The sequence below is a fragment of the Remersonia thermophila genome, chromosome 1 (genome assembly GCF_042764415.1).
Source record: "Remersonia thermophila strain ATCC 22073 chromosome 1, whole genome shotgun sequence".
In the NCBI taxonomy this organism is placed as follows: domain Eukaryota; kingdom Fungi; phylum Ascomycota; class Sordariomycetes; order Sordariales; family Chaetomiaceae; genus Remersonia; species Remersonia thermophila.
The window spans coordinates 951564-969217 of NC_092217.1; the positions used below are offsets into that span (position 1 = coordinate 951564).

At 57.2% G+C, this 17654-nt stretch overlaps 4 protein-coding genes across 4 annotated transcripts; 3 read left to right on the forward strand and 1 right to left on the reverse strand.

Annotated features, from left to right (window-relative positions):
- Positions 1–513: 513 nt before the first annotated feature.
- Positions 514–3049, forward strand: VTJ83DRAFT_268 (uncharacterized protein; the record flags this gene model as incomplete). Its single annotated transcript, XM_071008976.1, has 4 exons — positions 514–618; positions 790–1053; positions 1123–1874; positions 1948–3049. 4 exons carry the CDS (start codon positions 514–516, stop codon positions 3047–3049), a joined length of 2223 nt encoding a protein of 740 aa, XP_070869621.1.
- A 4061-nt stretch (positions 3050–7110) lies between these two features.
- Positions 7111–8844, forward strand: VTJ83DRAFT_269 (uncharacterized protein; the record flags this gene model as incomplete). Its single annotated transcript, XM_071008987.1, has 3 exons — positions 7111–7159; positions 7240–7565; positions 7696–8844. 3 exons carry the CDS (start codon positions 7111–7113, stop codon positions 8842–8844), a joined length of 1524 nt encoding a protein of 507 aa, XP_070869622.1.
- Positions 8845–10726: 1882 nt separating this feature from the next.
- VTJ83DRAFT_270 (uncharacterized protein) lies at positions 10727–12153 on the forward strand (the record flags this gene model as incomplete). Its single annotated transcript, XM_071008999.1, has 2 exons — positions 10727–10975; positions 11047–12153. The coding sequence occupies 2 exons, from the start codon at positions 10727–10729 to the stop codon at positions 12151–12153; spliced, it is 1356 nt and encodes a 451-aa protein (XP_070869623.1).
- A 719-nt stretch (positions 12154–12872) lies between these two features.
- VTJ83DRAFT_271 (uncharacterized protein) lies at positions 12873–14928 on the reverse strand (the record flags this gene model as incomplete). The annotated part of the gene is made up of 8 exons (XM_071009010.1): positions 12873–13212; positions 13278–13591; positions 13648–13897; positions 13954–14232; positions 14297–14407; positions 14477–14582; positions 14648–14719; positions 14883–14928. 8 exons carry the CDS (start codon positions 14926–14928, stop codon positions 12873–12875), a joined length of 1518 nt encoding a protein of 505 aa, XP_070869624.1.
- Positions 14929–17654: the final 2726 nt, after the last annotated feature.

Genomic DNA, 17654 nt, shown 5'->3' on the forward strand with positions numbered 1-17654 from the left:
ACTTGCAGCGGTGAACTGCACGCATTCGCCATATAATGGAATACCGGGACCTTGACCAAGAAACCCCAAGATACCCAAGGTACCTACCAGTAGGTAGATCTGCATGTCATGGCAATGGCAGCGTCGTTGGAGGGGTTTTCCCCGCTGGTTGTGGACTTGGCCAGCGAGGTACCCGCGCAGCCCCACTCTGTGGCCTGGACGTTGGTTATCGATAGGGCAGCTCGGGGCAGCTCCGTCTGAGCTCAGTTCCGAACGATGATCCAACCTTTCTTTTTCCCCCCCTCTCAAGGGACCTATGCCAAAGAAGGGATCCTTCTGAACACCTTTGAGACACGCAAACTAATCCCTACCCAAGAAACGTTCGTCATCGCGACGTCACAATAGAGTCGGGGCGCTTGCCCGGATTCACGCCTCCGTTTGCTGTCGCCCCGCATCCCTTTGGCCCTTGCGTCATCCTCCTGCCATGACTTCTGCACTGCTTGTAGGCTCTTTGATCAAACGGTAGAGCTGAGGATGGATACGGATCCCGAGACCAATATCAGGACTTTTGTGTCCTCTGACTCTCACGATGAGCTTTATATCAGCAAGAAGCCCTGCGTCCAGGCTGCCGAGCAAAGGGTAAGCATCCTTGGCTGCCGGACGATCCGACGGCCAGGCCATGTTCCGTCTGCGTTTGGCAGCACCCAGGCTGTGCATTCCTGCTATTGCATTGATCCTCCCCGTTCCTGTTTGTTTGCGTATCGACCGTTCTCTCAAGATCCTTCTGCTAATGTCTTGCGAACCGGGCAGTTCGGTCAGGGGATCCGCGAAGATCTGAGAGCGTTTGTCTATGCAATGCCGGGCAGCCAAGCCGTGGTGGTCGAGGACGATTTTGCCGAAGATGAGGACGAGGACGACGAGGAGTTTGACGAGTTTATGGACGATATAGACCCGGGCTTTGTCCTCAACATGCTTGGTGACGGAGATGCTCCTCATGACCACCACTCCCCGCAAGGGTTTCCGAGGATCGGCCTGACGAGGAATAACTTGACGGCCCTGTCCCAGCGGTACAACGTGCGGACCGGCCCCTCCATATCCCATCGGCGCTCTAAGCTCATGGCTAACTTCCGAGCGGTTCTTTAGCTTTACTTCGCTGCATACCAGGACAGGATCTACGTCTACCAACCCCAAAGATGCGGTCCACAGATCCTTCCTTCGCCATCGCTCATTCTCCAACCGCGACCCTCCAAGATAGCCGAGAAGCTCGACGCGGCCGCGATGGACTTCCACTTCCCTCACCAGATCAACCACATAATCGTGGGGAACCTGGGGGATTTGGAGATTGTCTTGTTTGCGTACGACGACGGAGATGTGGCGGCCTATTACACACACTCGATTGCGCGCTGCATCCGGGCAAGCGCCATGCACATGGCCACACGCAACGGCAGCCAGACATCGAGGGGCCCGGTACAGCCGCCCCTGTTCTTCCACGAGAACGTGCTCAAGTCGGCATGGGGCCTTGCCATTCACTCGCAGTCACGCATCATCGCCGTCGGCTCCAACCTACATGAAGTCACCGTCTTCGCGTTTGCCCTCAGCGCCAAGCCCGGCACGAACTTCCCTGCTGCCGACAACGCCTCAGCCCTGCCGGACAACGAAGGTCTAGAGAAGGAGCGGCGGTTTCCAACACGGACGATAACCTGGAGGATTGTTCTCCCGCTTGGTCGCTACGGCTCAAACATACCCAACCTCACGTTTATCGACGACGAAAGGGGAGACGCGGACAAGATTGCCGCCATTGACGTCTGCGGTAGCCTCTGGATTCTGGATATCTGGACCCGCTCACCACCGATGCAGTGGAAGGGCCGTCCAGGTAGCGATCCTTTCAGGCCCGGGTATGTCACTTTTTCCCTCTCAATGTGCAGCCATGTAGCCTTGCAGGTCGAGCGTGTTAACAAGATGATCAAGTGGCGATGGCTGGGGCGTGCTCGTTCTCCCGTTTCGAACCTTCAAAACGGCCAAGACGGTGCAAGGAGCGCTAGGCGTCCCAGGAAACGAGGTGGAGCGCGGCGCCGTACCCGGCAACCCCCCCAGGCTGCTCCTGGACATCACATGTGGCCTGTTTTACGTAAAGGAGCTCGCCGCAGATCTTGGGAGGGTGTTCACTTCGCGCATCAACCGGGTCCAATATACTCTTCAGCACGCGGGAGCCGCAAGCCGGCCCGATGTGGAGCTCTCCGACGCCGACGAGGATGAGGACGACTCGGAAGACGAAGCGTCCGATGCGGCTACCCCACCATCTGTGCCAAAGCCCGGCGCGTCATCCTTGGACATTCCGGTACAAGGGCTGCTACCCACGCTCGAGGGCAGCATCCCATGCAGCCAGTGCGTCATTCCCGCGCTGGGCGAGGCTCCTCAGCTCCATAGCATGGCCGACTACGTGCAGTTCTCCAAGCCAGATGGACCAGAAGGGCGGGCGGAAAAGGTCACGCACATCGAGCATAGCGATGACGAGGCCAAGCTTCCGGCCCATCTTGTCAGCAACTTCTGCATTCTCCGCACGTCAAAGACCAATGTCGAGCTAGTGCCCTTCGACCGCAACCTCTACGGCGTTGAATGTAAGATGGTGCTCACGGCCGAGATAAGGGCTGATCAACCATGGGACATGAACCCGACCTTCTCGGAGCGCCTCAGCATGCTGATTCACGTCCCCGAACTGAGCCTGGTTGCGATGGGCTCCCCCTCCGGACACGTCGCGCTCATCACGCTGACGAGAACGGACAAACTTTGGCGCGGGGAACCTTTGAAGTGCGGATTCCGCATCGAACGCATCCTGCCCCGCAAGTCAGAGGAGAAGATACGGCCCCGGTGCACGCTGATCGGCATCGCCGTCTCGCCGGTCCCGTGCCGCCCGGGGAGGGATCTCAGGCTGCGTCCCGGTAGGGCAAGACGGGGTCGGTCGTCGTCGGCGCCGGCGATGTATAGGCTGATTATGCACTACAAAGATCACACGATCCTGCAGTATGAGTTCTCGAGGGGGGAAGACAGCGAGGAGTTGCTGGTTTGTTAGGGATGAGGTGCAGCATCCCAGCATCCAGGAGCATACTTTTCGTATCGCCGGGTCTGCCGTGGCCAGCTAGGTGTCCGGCAGGCGATGACGTGCTTGCGGTGGGTTAGGTTGGGGAGGGCGTTGCACGGCTGTGTTTATGGGTTGAGGGGCTTTCTGTCTGGGGATGCATTGCATTCGCTTCCTGGCACGGTCCCCTTTTCCGCGGTGTTCTTGGTTCTTGGTTCAGGTTGGGAGTAGGGCTGGCGGAAGGACGGGGCAGGTAATCGAATCGTTCATGATGAGGGGGGCATTTAGGCACGGCGTCAACGAAGGAGGCTTTATGGAGTACGGATCAGAGGGGGGAGGATGTTGATGAGAGACGAGCTTCTCCCAGGTAGGCACCAGGTCGCTATCATTTCATGCCTAGAAGTGTCTGCGTCAGCGTGCGTCCAAAAGACGAAGTCAATGGGTTTGTGTGTTTGGGTCCGTAGCAGTGCCCCATCGATGCGGCACTTCGTGTTTAAAGAGACGCCTATCTTGTCAACAGTACATGGTACGCCGAGCGTTACCCCTCGTGTTGTTGTCGCTGTTGAATCCTGGCGAACACGGATCCCTCGCTCGGTCATATCAAGGACGAGATCCTTATTTTGCCCCATGACACTGGAGATCGCAACTGTTCCCACTCTGGTCTTGCTGTCCCGTCCATGGTGAACCCTGCGGACGATGCAGGATATCTGCGATTGCGGCGTCGGCACCCCGTATCCCCAAGGAGGGGCTCCGGGTGGCATCGAGATATCAAGCTTGCGATGCCGGAGAGTCGCCTCAAGATCGGGCCAGATCCAAACAGATGTCCATACCCTGTATGTCCGTCTCCGCCTTCCCGAACCGAAGAAGCATCTACATTGCTACACTACTGTGTACGAAATGGGGAGAAAGGCAACCGTTACAACTGGGGCTTGATCCACACGGGCCTGCGGAGCGAGGCGATCCACAAACGCGTGGAACCGCGCAGCCCCGAGACTGTTCCGGTCCCAACGGAGACCACTCTGCCGGGTACCCCCAAGGACGACCAGAAATCTCATTGTCAGGGCCGGGGGACTCGGCTGGTTTCGGCAGCGCCCTTCCTTCACAGGATGGAGGTGCATGTGGCAAACGGGGGTTTCCCTTTGCCACAAAAGTGTGGGAAGCTCGGAATGATCCGTATCTCTCCTCCCCGCCCCCCTTTCCCCCCAACTTGTGGCATGAAGCAGGGTAATCGGAGCATGGCTGCGAGTCGCGTTGCGAAGGGAGCACACAGCCTTGCTTGAATTGCCCGAAGCCATTCCTGAGGACAATTGGAAAGCATGAGCCGACGTTGGGCTCTTTTCTCTCTCTCTCTCTCTCTCTCCTGGAACACGAACACGTCTCGTGGAAATTTGAATTTCGCAACTCCCTTACCCGAAGGAGGCTCGCGCGCGTCATGCCATCTCAAAGTAGAAAACAGATCCGCGACGGAAACGCTGGACTTTTTACGTAGTGAAGCCGACCCCTTTGACATTTTGCATCTTCCTCAACCCGCGTCCTCTCATTGGCCTTTTGGGCCCAGATAAGGCGCCCTGGCTGGGGGTGAGGTGACATCCGCTCGCCAGGGGAGTTGGGTGCATGGTCCCAAGGCCGTCCCCGGCCTGCCCGTGCAGATCGCATGGATCCGTTGCGCTCTCCGCCACATATCCTCATCCGCTGCTCGGTCCCATTGGCAGAAGCCTAGGTGGGGTTCCACATGGTTCCCGAACTTGCAGCAAAGGATTGCATCCAGTTCGTGGTGGTGAACATTTTCGTTCGCGTTTAAGGCGTTGCTGTTGTGGGTGGGTGGGTGGGTGCTGTGAGAAGAAGAGAGAGTGTGTGTGTGTGTGTGTGACTGTGAATGGGTGTATGTGCCGCGCAAACTGCAGAACAGAACGATGTGCACTCGGGGCAATTCAGGCTCAGATTCAGGGCAGGCGATAAGAAAACCCCTCAGAAACCGCGGGCAGCACAGCATTGCTCCACAAACATCCGTCCATGGCAGGCACCGCAGTTGCCAGGTGCGGCCAACTGGACGGAGGTGGGAGTCGTCGCTCTTTGTGAAAACCGCTCACCAAAACCGTCAGTCAGCGCGGTGATTCAAGAAATTCCCTCTCGGGGAGGACTCGAGCAACAAGATGACGTCCGACTGATAAGCTTTCCGTTCATGTCAAGGGCCTGGTTCGGGCATGAAACGGTGTGTGGAAACATCTTTAAAGAAATAAGCGGGCCCAAGGAGATAAGAAAGATCCCGCGGTCTGATTGGCTGCCCGGTTCCCTGGGCCTGGTTCTGCCCTGCCGGTAAACTGAGCCTCATCACAAACCATTTCGTAACAAAAACTCTTGGCCCCACGCATCCCGGCTTGGCCCGTTGACGGGTGGCGCCTGCTGAGCGGCCCTGTTCCAGCCTCACCGTGAACTCTTGTCCGTCAGCACCCGAGACGCGTTCTTCGCGCCGACCCCTCTGACAGCCGTGTCGACGGTGCCGATATCGAGGAGCAGTGGGGACCATCGTGGCATGTTGGGGGGTGAGAATTGGGATGCAGGCAGGGCAGCGCTGTCGATACCGGGCAAGCCACGCCATCCCCCGAGCCCTTCAGCTGAGAGGAGCGCCAAGGGTGTGGTGAGGCGAATCGTCTCGCGGACCCTGCAGCAAAGAGCCGATCGCCAAGCCCCCCGGTCGGATGGGAGGGGTGGGGAGTTTGGTCTTGTCTATCCCATCCATCGATCTCTTTCACATCGAATGCGGTAATCTGCGAGAAGGCCCGGCAGCACACCAATGTAGTCGTGACTTGAACGACGTATGTATGTACATTTGTACTTGTACCGTCTTCCGGATGCCACGCTCCGTTCGCTGGTGCGGTTGATCCATCTGTCGAATGACATCAACTCCCCATCCAGACCCCCCACCTACACCCAAGTCCCCATACCGGATGATGCATGCCAGATCATGTTGTCCATGGTTTGACACATTCTCAAGTGAACAGTTTCGCTAAGGGAGATATCGCGGTCTCGAGCAATGCCTTTGGCGTCCTCCCTCCTTCCCGCTGCCCTCGAGCCGCGCGAGTCGGTCGTCTCCAACGAGAGGGTGGGGGTCTTTCCTCCCTTTGGTGTTGTCTAATTCCACATGATCATGCTTCGACGATGCGGACGGGCTCTCCACGCTCTCAGCCCACGCAGGATGAGCCAGGAGCTGAAGATTGGTTGCCGGGCCGGCCGGGGAAGGGGAGAGGGGGGGTTGGTGCTGCCCACGCGCTTTGGAACCTGCCAAATGCATCGTCAGATGCTTTCCAATGCGAAGCGCGCCTCTGCGCGATGACCTTCTTTTTTTGCCGCGTTTCAATCCCCACGTTCATTTCTGGATGAAACGAGACAGAGGGACCTTACCGCATGCATCGAAGCCAGATGCAATCACCTCTGCTTCGGGATGGATGGATGGCAGCGACACAGGAGGAACCCACGCGTGGCCCAAGGCCAATCCCACCTCGGGTACGGTAGGCCCCCCAACCTGGGCCAAGCTGGGGGAGGGAGCCCGGCCGGGATCGCATGCACCCACACCCCCGATGGGATGGCCGGGGGGGCTGCATGGGGTGGCCGACTTCTCGAGTCCTCTTTTTTTTCTTCGGTCCCCAATCCCTGCATGGTGTTTGTTGTACGCAGTACGTACCTCCGACATCAGACAATGCCCGGGTAGCTCCCCACCCTCGGGATAGATAGGCCATTCATGGATTGACAGGGTGCCATCATAGGCGAGAACGCGGCAGCCCTGTCGCCCGGTCTTTCATATATACTTCCTATCCTGTCCCACCGTCGTTCACGGTGCTCCCTCTTCCTCAGTCTCTCCATCTTGCTTGACTTTGCTTTGCCAGTGCCGGCCTTCCAGCTCCCAACGGCACCCATTTGGCCTCAACCCATCCATCCTTAGTCGCCCTGAGTTCTGGGATCGTTGCATAGCTCTGACTCTCACCGTCAAATTTTCCTGTCTCACCTCGGATCCCGCTACCCTATCGCCCTCCCCCGGAGGATTCCCGCTGCCCACCATGTCGACAACCGACGATAGCAGCGCCGCTGGCGATGCCACCGGGCCTGGTGAGGCTGCCCCCACAAGCACCTAGGCCTGAAACGATGGGAACCTCCGAGTGTTGACGAGCTCTGCCAAAATAAACCAGTCAATCTCAACGCGCAGTTCAACGCCGGCGACCAGGCCTACATCCTCATCTCCGCTGCCATGGTGCTCATGATGGTGCCCGGTATCGCCTTCCTCTACTCGGGTCTCGCCCGCCGGAAATCCGCCCTGTCGCAGATCTGGGTCGTCATGATGTCGTTCAGCGTCGTCGTCTTCCAATGGTACTTCTGGGGCTACTCGCTCGCCCTCAGCCCGACCGCCACCAACGGCTTCATCGGCAACCTCGACAGGTTCGGCCTCCGTCACACTCTCGGCGAGCAGAGCCCCGGATCCCCGCTCATTCCAGAGCTGCTCTACTCGTTTTATCAGGTATGGCTCAATCCCTATCGGGAAGTTTTGCCTCGAAGAGGCGAAGGCGTGAATTGAGGGAAAAGGAGAAGGATGGCAGGATGGACAACCAGAGACGGAATACGGCTGACCTTGGCTCCTTGTGGTTTAGATGCAATTCTGCGCTGTCACCGCTGCCCTCGTCATCGGTGCCACGGCTGAGCGCGGCCGTGTCATTCCCGGCATGGTTTTCGTCTTCTTCTGGGCCACGCTCGTCTACTGCCCGATCGCTTATTGGACCTGGGGCGCCAACGGATGGGCGTTCCAGTACGGCGTTCTCGACTATGCCGGCGGCGGTCCGGTCGAGATCGGTTCGGGTCTTTCGGCGCTGGCATACTCGTGGGTCCTTGGCCGCCGCAACGAGAAGATGATGCTCAACTTCCGCCCGCACAACATCTCGCTCATCACCCTCGGCACGATTCTGCTCTGGTTTGGCTGGCTCGGCTTCAACGGCGGCTCGGCGTTCGGTGCCAACCTCCGCGCTGCCATGGCTTGCTGGAACACCTGCCTGACGGCCATGTTTGCCGCCATGACTTGGTGCCTGCTCGATTTCCGCCTTGCCAAGAAGTGGTCGCTCGTCGGCTGGTGCTCGGGCACCATCTCGGGTCTCGTCGCCGCCACCCCGGCGTCCGGTCTCATCACCCCCTGGGCCAGCATCGCCCTTGGCGTTGTCGCGGGCGTCGCTTGCAACTTTGGCACCAAGGTCAAGTTCATGATTGGCATTGACGACGCCCTCGATGTGTTCGCTGAGCACGCTATCGGCGGCATTGTCGGTCTCATTTTCAACGCCTTCTTCGCTACCGATGAGGTCATTGGCCTCGACGGTGTCAACATGGGTGTCCCCGGTGGCTTCCTCAACCGCGAATGGCGCCTTATTTACGTCCAGATCGCCTTCATCGTTGCCTGCAGCGCCTATGCGTTCGTTGTGTCGGCCATCATCGCCAAGCTCATCGACCTCATCCCCGGCCTCCACCTTCGTGCCTCCTCCGAGGCCGAGCTCCTCGGTATGGACGACGACCAGCACGGCGAGTTCGCTTACGACTATGTCGAGGTCCGCCGCGACTACCTTGCCTGGACCCCCGCAGAGAAGGACCCCAAGGAGAACGGGGTGGTCATCATTCCTCAGCACGGCATTGAGGGTCATCAGGACCTGGCCAACAACAGCCAGCTCCGCGGAGGGAGCAGCTCGGGCAACAGCGCGCCCGCCACGCCGCCCAATGAGCAGGTTGAGAAGATTGCTGGTGTGCCGCCCTCGCAGTGAAGGAGGGGATAGAGTTGTGTTTTTGTGGGTTTTTTGAATTTCGTTCCTTGTGCCGGTATGAGCGTGGCTTTGGGAGAACCTGGGTTTGGGATTTTGGGAACATCGGGAATGCGGGTGTTTTTTCTTTTGTGAAGAGTTGATCCTCCATGTTACTGTGGCGGGAGAGAGCGGTGATACGGGTTTGTTTGGATGCGGGATGTCCTGGAGATGGTTTTGATTCCCGGGTCCTTCTGGGCACCGCCCGCCGCATGTCAGCCAAAGAGGCTTGGGTTTCTTGCCTTGTTGTGTTCCTATATCTTGTTTATACCTTTTTTCGTTATCTCCGCGGCAACTAGTTGTATAATACCCCTGGATTAAAATACATATATTCCAACTGCCCCCCTTGGCTTTGCTTTTTTTTTTCACGCTCTCTTGGAGTTGTATTCGAGGCGACAGTCTTTCGAAGCTTATTAATGGGAAGAGTCCGAATCGTGAAGAAGCTGTTTTAGCACGTTCTACTTAGTCGGGAGTGCATAACCAGTATCATCGTGGTCTTTGAATGCCAGACGATGTTGTATCCGAACGTTCCGCGCCGAGTCAGTTTGTTCCATCTGAGTCGCTGGGGCGTCAGGGCTACAGAATTAAGGCCAGCATTGATGTCTGGACACCTTTATCTATGATTTGGCAACTTTACATCGCTGTTTTCCATGCGTCCGGCCGTCAACCCTCGAGTCACGATACCGGCCCGGCGTTTGGCTCGGGCGGCCGGCCCGGCCGAGTGGAGCACTCCTCCCGGTGCCTGCCAAGACGGGCGTCGCACGGATGCCCGGGTGTTGAGACACATCCGCGGGAATCAGTTGTCACGGGCAACGGTACGTTTCATTAGAGCAGCAAACATCTGGATATCCAGTGGCGTCTCGATGCTGGCTTAAACAAGATTGGCCACAGTTCCTTTTGTTCCTTGCATCCGGTGACGAATGCCGCTAGATTCAATAGGCGAGAGGCGAGGCCAGTGATGGTTGTCCAAGGCGTTCCCTGGCTCATCCTTAACGTGGCGCGTCGCACCGTTGCCAACGACAGCCAACCCATATATAGTACATATAGTAGACTCCCTCACGACAGCTTTGTCAGGAATTCGATTTTCGTGGCTTGTTGGCTCCGGAGGAGTGACATGCCGTCACATCAAGATGATTAACCCTAACCCGTTTGGGGAAGTTTGTCTGACAAACCATTTCCTCCGGTTGCCTCATATCGGCGAAACACCCGGGCCACAGGTCACCTTTCTAGCAACTTCTATAGCAAGATACCTCCTATGCGATTGGCAGGACAGACAGTATACCCCCCACCTGTTGCTGATGCGAGCACAGGCGCTGGCAGAGCAAAACGGACGTCCCTGTATGAAAGTATGCAAGACATTTGGTGTTAAAAGGAGCCTCCTCTCTTGCCATTTCCGTCGACTTTGTGCCACCATTCACAAACGTAGATGGTGCGATGGCCTGGCTGTGGCTTGAGGGCTACCCACACTCCTTTATGAATCACCAGACGCCCGCTCTCAGCTCATGATCCTTTCTGCGTGTTTACCGTTCATCTCATTCGTCGTTCTGTGATTGCTTGTCTTCCACCGCCTGCTGCCCTTCCCCCTCACCACCGCCGGTGCCGCTGCCGCCGCCTAGCACGTTTGTTGGTGTCACCTCAATTTCCCACTTGGCTTCACTGACTGGTAGAGAAGGTTGTATCATAGAAAGAACAATGGCTCGAGTCCTTCGCCCCGGGCTCGTTACTGTCCGTTTGGGCCCATTTGTCCTGCTGTTGCTGGACCCCATGGTGATCGATGCCCCGGCTCATGCCTCAGTGCTTGACTTGCATCTAACGCTGGCCACCGTCACATCTAGGCCCTGACAGAATGAGCACCGACACCTGCTTCGGTCTGGCGTCACTGACCGAGACCAGCAGCTTGTACCTCACGGTAGCCGGCACGGCCGTCGCCACCGTTGCGACCCTCGCCGTTCTCCGGGCCGTCTTGTGGCCGGTTCCTCCCAAGCTCGTCCGATCACCTCTTCGGACCACCCTGCCTAGGCTCTCAAAGCATGAGATTACCGGGCTTCCGTATGGACCCAGCAGCTTTCCCGGCGCGCGAGATGTCGAGACTCCGGTGAGCAAACTTCTATTATCTTGCTCCCAGACGTCCCTCCTTCTTCTTCCGACGCTGACAGTTCACGCAAGTACGGCTCGATACGCGTTTACGAATGGGGCCCCTTGACGGGAGAGAAGGTCGTACTTATCCACGGCATCAGCACGCCGTGCATGACCCTCTCCAAGCTTGCCTACTCGCTCGTGGAGGAAAAGGGGTGCCGCGTCCTCATCTTCGATCTCTTTGGCCGTGGCTTCTCGGATAACCCGTCCGATCTGCCGCACGACGCCCGGCTTTACACCACGCAGATTCTCATGGCGCTGGCCTCATCTCCGCACCTCTCGTGGGTGGGCCCTCAGGCCTTCAAGCTGGTCGGCTACTCCTTAGGAGGCGGCATCGCGGTTCATTTCGCCGCTGCCTTCCCGCATCTCATCTCATCGCTTGTCCTGCTTGCCCCCGCGGGGCTCATCCGGCCGGAGTCGTTTGGCAGACTCACCCGCGCCATCTTCACCTCTGGGCTCGTCCCGCCCCCGCTTCTGGAACGCCTTGCCAGCCGGAAACTTAGGCAGCCGATCCAGGCCGACGGCAGACGGCGCGTCAACAGCACGGGCAATGCCGCCCCAGCCTCTGCGCCTACCCCAACATCCCATTCGCAACCTGTCGTTCATATCATCGGCAGGATGAACGGCCACCCCAACGGCAACGCGAATAGCCATGCCAACGGCAACGTCAAAGGCCACGCCAACGGTCACCTCAACGGTTACGTCAACGGCTATGCCAACGGAAAGCCCAACGGCATCGTGAACGGCGCCCCCAACGGCCACCCCGTTCCATACGAGAGCGGCACCCCCGCCGTCACCCTCCAACAGCAAGTCTCCCGCGCCGTCCACTGGCAACTCGACCACCACCCGGGATTCGTCCCCGCCTTCCTGTCCTGCATCCGGCACGGCCCGCTGCTGAGCGAGCACGCGGCATGGGCGCGGCTGGCGGCGGTGCGGGCCCCGGGAACGACGGCCGTCATCCTGGGCAGCGAGGACGACCTGATCGACCTCGACGAGTACGAGCAGGACGCGCTCCCGCTCCTCGGTGGGAAGGAGCATGTGCGCTGGCGGGTGATCCGCGGGGGCGGGCACGATTTCCCCATGTCGCATGCTCAGGAGACGCTGAGGGCGATGTATGAGGCCTGGGGATGGGAGTGAGGCGCGCTTGCGAGAGTCGGGTTCCGCGAGCTCATCTTGCGGCGTGTGTGCCCAATCACCCGTCCGCGCGAGTGGGCATGCCGGCCATCGTGAGGTCTTGGTGGGCAGGGCCCCGGGAAGGGTCAAAACGAAAGGGGGTAGAGGAGGAAAAGACATTGTAAGTGTCGTCGGCGTATATAAAAAGGCTGGCGGTGTGATATCATGAGACGGCGCCGGTCTGAAGAGGGCAGCGTGGACAAGGAATACGGAAAACGATCGATTCACCTCCTGGCCAACCATAAATACCGAAGCAATGCAAAACAACTTTCTAGGTTTTCCAGGTTTGTCCGAGTGGTGGTGGTGCTATGCACTCTAATAAAACAAGACCCGGTGCACTCAATATGTACATACAGTATCTGTTCGAGAGGAGAGATGGGTGTATTCAGAAAAAAAAAAAAAAAACCAACAGCCCACAGAAATCAGAGGTAGAAGCATAGACAGAACGGGGTGTGTAGCTCACCACAAGGTATCAACGCTCAATGCTAAAACACAACCTTCCCGCCCCTCCCCTTGGGTTATGCTGTTAAAGCATACACACAGGTACACCCGGTACCCAATAACCTTGATGATGATGATGACGATGATGAATCAATCCCATATCTGCCCCCCCAACTCCTGCCGTTTTAGTTTGCCTTTGCTCTCAAATGTACTCAAAATAATCACGATGCAGGTGCGCCATGCTATGCCTGCGCGTCAACAAACTCGTCGTCCGACTCGATCGAGTCGGTTTTCTTCGTGTCGCCGGCTGGCAGGTCCCTTTTCATGTCATCGTGAAAGCCGTTCAGGGGTCCCTCGTCCTTGGCCGTCTTCTTGGTAGAGTGCCCATTGGTGAGAGGATGGTCGTCGGAGATAGCTATCGGGTCGCCACTGGTATCCTCATGAATGACCTTGGGCCGCGCATCGGGGTGGCAGAAGGAGGACCTGGGAGGGATAACGTTCTTCTGGCTGTGCTTTTGGCCCTTGATGATGGGGTAGATGGCCATGATCTGTGCTGCTTGCTTCTCGGGGGTCGAGCCGTCTCTGTCGTAAAACTAATTAGCGCGCGCTCGGCTTCTGGTTTGTTCTTCGAGGGAAGGGGGTCCAACATTGTCGCGTTGATGATCCACTCAAGGTCTTCTTCGCCTTCCTCTGAGCCACCGGGTCCGCCCCTGACTCTCCTGAACAGCCTGGGGTGCCACTCCACTCCGTCTTGAGCCCGCTTTGCCGCCTCCTCGCGCTGGATCTCTTCAATCTTTGTTTTCTCCTCGGTTGCGAGCTCGTGGTCGCGATCTTTGATCGCCTGAATCGTCTTGGCCCATAGACGCTGGGATTCTCGCTCTTCTTGTTCTTCGATGGGACGGCAGATGGGAGGGCTAGGCTTAGCCTTCAAGGCGTTGAAAAACATCTCCTTCTGGCCCGTCTTTCATGGCCGTTAGACCACCGCAGTGCGCGCTGCTCGAGGGCTGGGAATTTTACCTTCACGTCCCTGATGTACATCTCCTCGCTCCACAGCCCCGAGAGTTCGTAGAGCACCTCGCCAGTTTGGTCGTTCTTGATGAAGCCCCCGATAGCATTGTAAGTGCCGCTGACCCAGCCCTTGACCTTGAACTCGATGTCGGCCGAGAGGCCAGTCTCGGGACAGCGTACGTAGCTGTGATCGCCGAGCTCGTACTTCATCTTGCCAAAGAGAAGACCCCGCGCGTACATATTAGGCTGCGTGAGATAGCTGATCCGGAGGTGTCAGCACCGCCAGAGGTCCGTTCCTGGGGGGCAAATGCTCACTATTGTTCTCCTTTGGAAGGGTTCTTGCCCCTGTTAAGAATGGATAAGATGGCAGTTCCTTCCATCATGCTAGCTGCAGAGTTGCCCAGAAACCGGCTCCTCGGCTTGAGGGTCCCGTCGACACGGATGTTGTGACCCGGGACCATATAGAAATAACTCGACTTTGGCGGATGGTGCGAGGTTTGCTCCGAGATGTAGTAGCCGCGGGTGTTGTCAGGAAACTCCCAGGAGCAGGTAAAGATCTCACCAAGAACTGGGTTCAGGGGCTTCTTGACTCCCCTAGAGACGTTCAGCAACAAAAACAGCTCATCAGGAGGGGGGGGGGGGGGGGGGGTTAACTCACGGAGGGCGCAGATGCCAACCGCTCAAGTAAAACTGCACAACGGCGACGAATCTCTCAACAGGGTCGTCAATTTCCGGTATCGGCAGCAGCATCTCCGGGTGGCACATAAAGCTGATCGCGTCTCGTCAGCCAGAATGAACCTTTCTCACAGGAGCCTATGCCGTTAGACCTGGGCCGTACTTTGTGATCCGTTCCAGCATGCTTCGAGGTTCCAGGATGAAGGTCGGCAGAGTCACTTTGCTGAGGTCGGCACCCGGCCTCAGCTGGGCGATGAGGTGTGACAAGACTACGCCAACGTCAGACGCTGAACCCATGACGGGCGCTTGTAAGGTGATGATGATGCAGACAAACCATTTCCCTGGTCAGGCTCAACCACCAAGGTGTCATCCTCTAGCTCCGCAACTTCGGTGGAAGATTGGCTGCCTAGGCAAGTCTGTTTGTTAGCCCCGTTCCCAGCGCTACGGAGAGGAAACGAGAGGGAGAGCATGTTCCAGGCTCTTGCCTCGCGTCTTGGACCAGCGGGCTTGGACCAGTCGTCTTCCACAGGAGTGAGAGGGAGCATAGCATGTTGCAAACTTGGACTCACTGGCATTGGAGACCGCCCGTTGGCGGACGGGGACGAGTGACTTCATCTTGCAACAAACGATATTCTCAAGAGCAACAACAATATTCAGCCTTGCAACCCCAGCGATGGGAGGAGATGCTGAAAAAAGGCGAAAAAAAGTGGAGAAAAGTCAACGAGAAGCAGGGTATTATTGTTGGGAGCTGTAAGAGTTCAAAGCTGGACCCTTGAAGCTTGCGTCACCCGGCTTGCCATGAGGATGAGGAGCAATTGCAATTGAATCGCCGCAGGATCTCGGAGGAACCTAGGCAAGGCACCTACAACTCTGGTTGGCGAGTCACGGGTAGGCAGGAGTGTGAGTTTTGCAGGCAGCACCTCAAAAGAGAAGAAATATTCTACCGATGTCGACGGTCGACGACAAGCCGTCTGCTCAGCTGCAAGCCACAAAGTAGCTGGGCGGGGCGTGGAGGGGTGTGGGCAGTTCGGGATCGATGACGTGGGTCTCAGGGCCCTTCCACACCAACAATTGACACCGAACAGGCATGCCTATCCGTCCGCCATGCCTCGATGGGGGATCGACAGAACGTGGCTACGGGGAATAGCAAGCAACAGCGGAAAGGAGGCCAAATCAAACGAGGAAGCCTATGCAATCACTCCTGAGAAATGCCATCAACGTGGATTGTGGAGGGGGTTAGCCGGGTGCCCACTGGCGTGCCAAATGTGAGCAGTTCACTCTCTTTTTTACCTGCCAGAGCCGGCGTGGTCACGTAAAAAAAAGGACCGTAGCCCCTCCCTGGGGATTTTCTACACATTTCTGTGTAGCCGTTGGCAAAATCCATGGGGGGCCATGAAATCCGTGTCATGGAAGCAAAGCTGGAACCCCACGCTAGGTCAGGTGAAGGGAAGGAGGGGCAAGGCGGATCCCGCCCACACGAGCTTCCAGGTCTTGGCTTGGCTTGGTCATCCCCGCCGGCTCGGCAGCTCTCGATGGACTTTTGTACAGCGGGAGCAAAAAAAAAAAAAAAAAAAAAAAAAAGGAGAAATGACCCGAGAGCAAAGAATAACCAACTGGGGACAAAATGGAATGCGAAAGATAACAAACATACTCGGAGCATATATACTACTACCACCTATATGCTGTTGTCTCATTACCCGTCACGTGATTGCTGTGCGCCGTTGGCTTGTTGCGCTACGTTGCCGATTGCCGGTGTGCCTCCTGAAACTGCTCTCTGAAAGACGTTGACGTAGTGATCAAGTTGGAGGAGGCTGTTGCGCGCTTTCATGGTGGCTGTTCCTGCGGCTGTCCTTCGGGGCCTGGGTTGGATACGCCAGACACGTCATTCGTCGGAGCTTGCTGTTTTCCATTACTGCGTACATCTGGAAGATGCAACCAAGGATCCTGGACATATCTCCGAGCATCAAGAGAGTGGGGGGGGGGGATCGTCCTCGTGTTTGACGTCGTGGATAGCTAGGTGGGAAAATGCCCGCGCAATCTGGGCTGTATTGGGCTGAGAGCCTTGTGTTGTACAATTTTGTGAGAGACTGACCGACCTGGCCATGTCAATAACCAAAATGATTGACTTGACATGTGTGCTCCGTATGTAGCTGTGTGTGTAACAGAGCCAGAGCTGTAACACTCGAGAGCCCCGTTGATCTAATGGAGGGATGGATCCCTGGACGGTTTCAGATTCCATCGCCAAATGAGCACTGTTTCGGCCGCCGGGCGGGCAAGGGCAGGATATCCCCTTTTTACCTTCGCTAGCACCGGGCGCCCCTAGGGAAATTAATGATGATTGCAAGCAAACCACCAGCGAGTTTGTATCGCATCGGAAGGAGGCGGACCAAGAGTAGATAGAGTGGTTTTTTTTTTTTTTTAAAAAAAAAAAAAAAAAAAAAAACATCTCACCCCTAGACGGATCTCGTGAAGTCGCACACCAAGCGAAATCATTCACGGGGGGTATTATGTCAGTAGTGTGTTGACGTGGTGCCAGGCCAGCCCATCCTGAGAGCACATAATGTGGGGAAACACACTGGCCTTGCCAGGTCTCCCATGGGTGTCTAGGATGTAACGCGAGCCGAGCGCTCGGCCTTGAAAACATAAACAACATCCGTCCGTGACCTCGGGGTGCTGAACCAAATGACCTAGGTACCTTTCCGCCTCGACTCCTCGGCCGCCAAAGAGAAAGAGAGAAACAGAGTAGAAAAAAAAAAAGGGGTAACCATACGTGCAACGTTCGATAACTTATCTGGCCTCGCGCATCGTTTCTGCCCAAAGCGGACTGGGTTACGACCGCGAGGGGGATTTCTCTGGGCGTCCAATACCAATGTCGAACCGCGCCGCCTCGAACCCAGTTTAGGAAGGATCCCTCGCCTTGCCCCGCCGAAACACGACCGTTCGACAGTTGACTCCCCCCTGCCAACAACGTTGCGCTGCACCGAGGCAGGCGCACATCCGCATCTTTCTCCTCCATCAACGGACCGCCAAAACAACCTTGACCAAACCAGCCACCTCGTCGCGACAGTCTTCCGACTCTGCGAATCGCCTCTCCACAACCTCGGCCGGGTCACATGCGACACACGGGAGAGTTCAAGCGCGAAGGGGGCTGTTTAGCATCTCTGCAGTCAATTTGTCGGGTTTCGAGGAGGCGGAGAGCGACCACGGCCACAGGCACATGCCTGTTTTCCTTTTTGGTCGTCGGAGAGCCATCTTCCCTCACGCTCGTGTCGAACCGGCGTTGAGGGGCCACAAGATCCCATGAAGCCTTTGACTGTCAGCGACTGCAGGAATTGACCGAA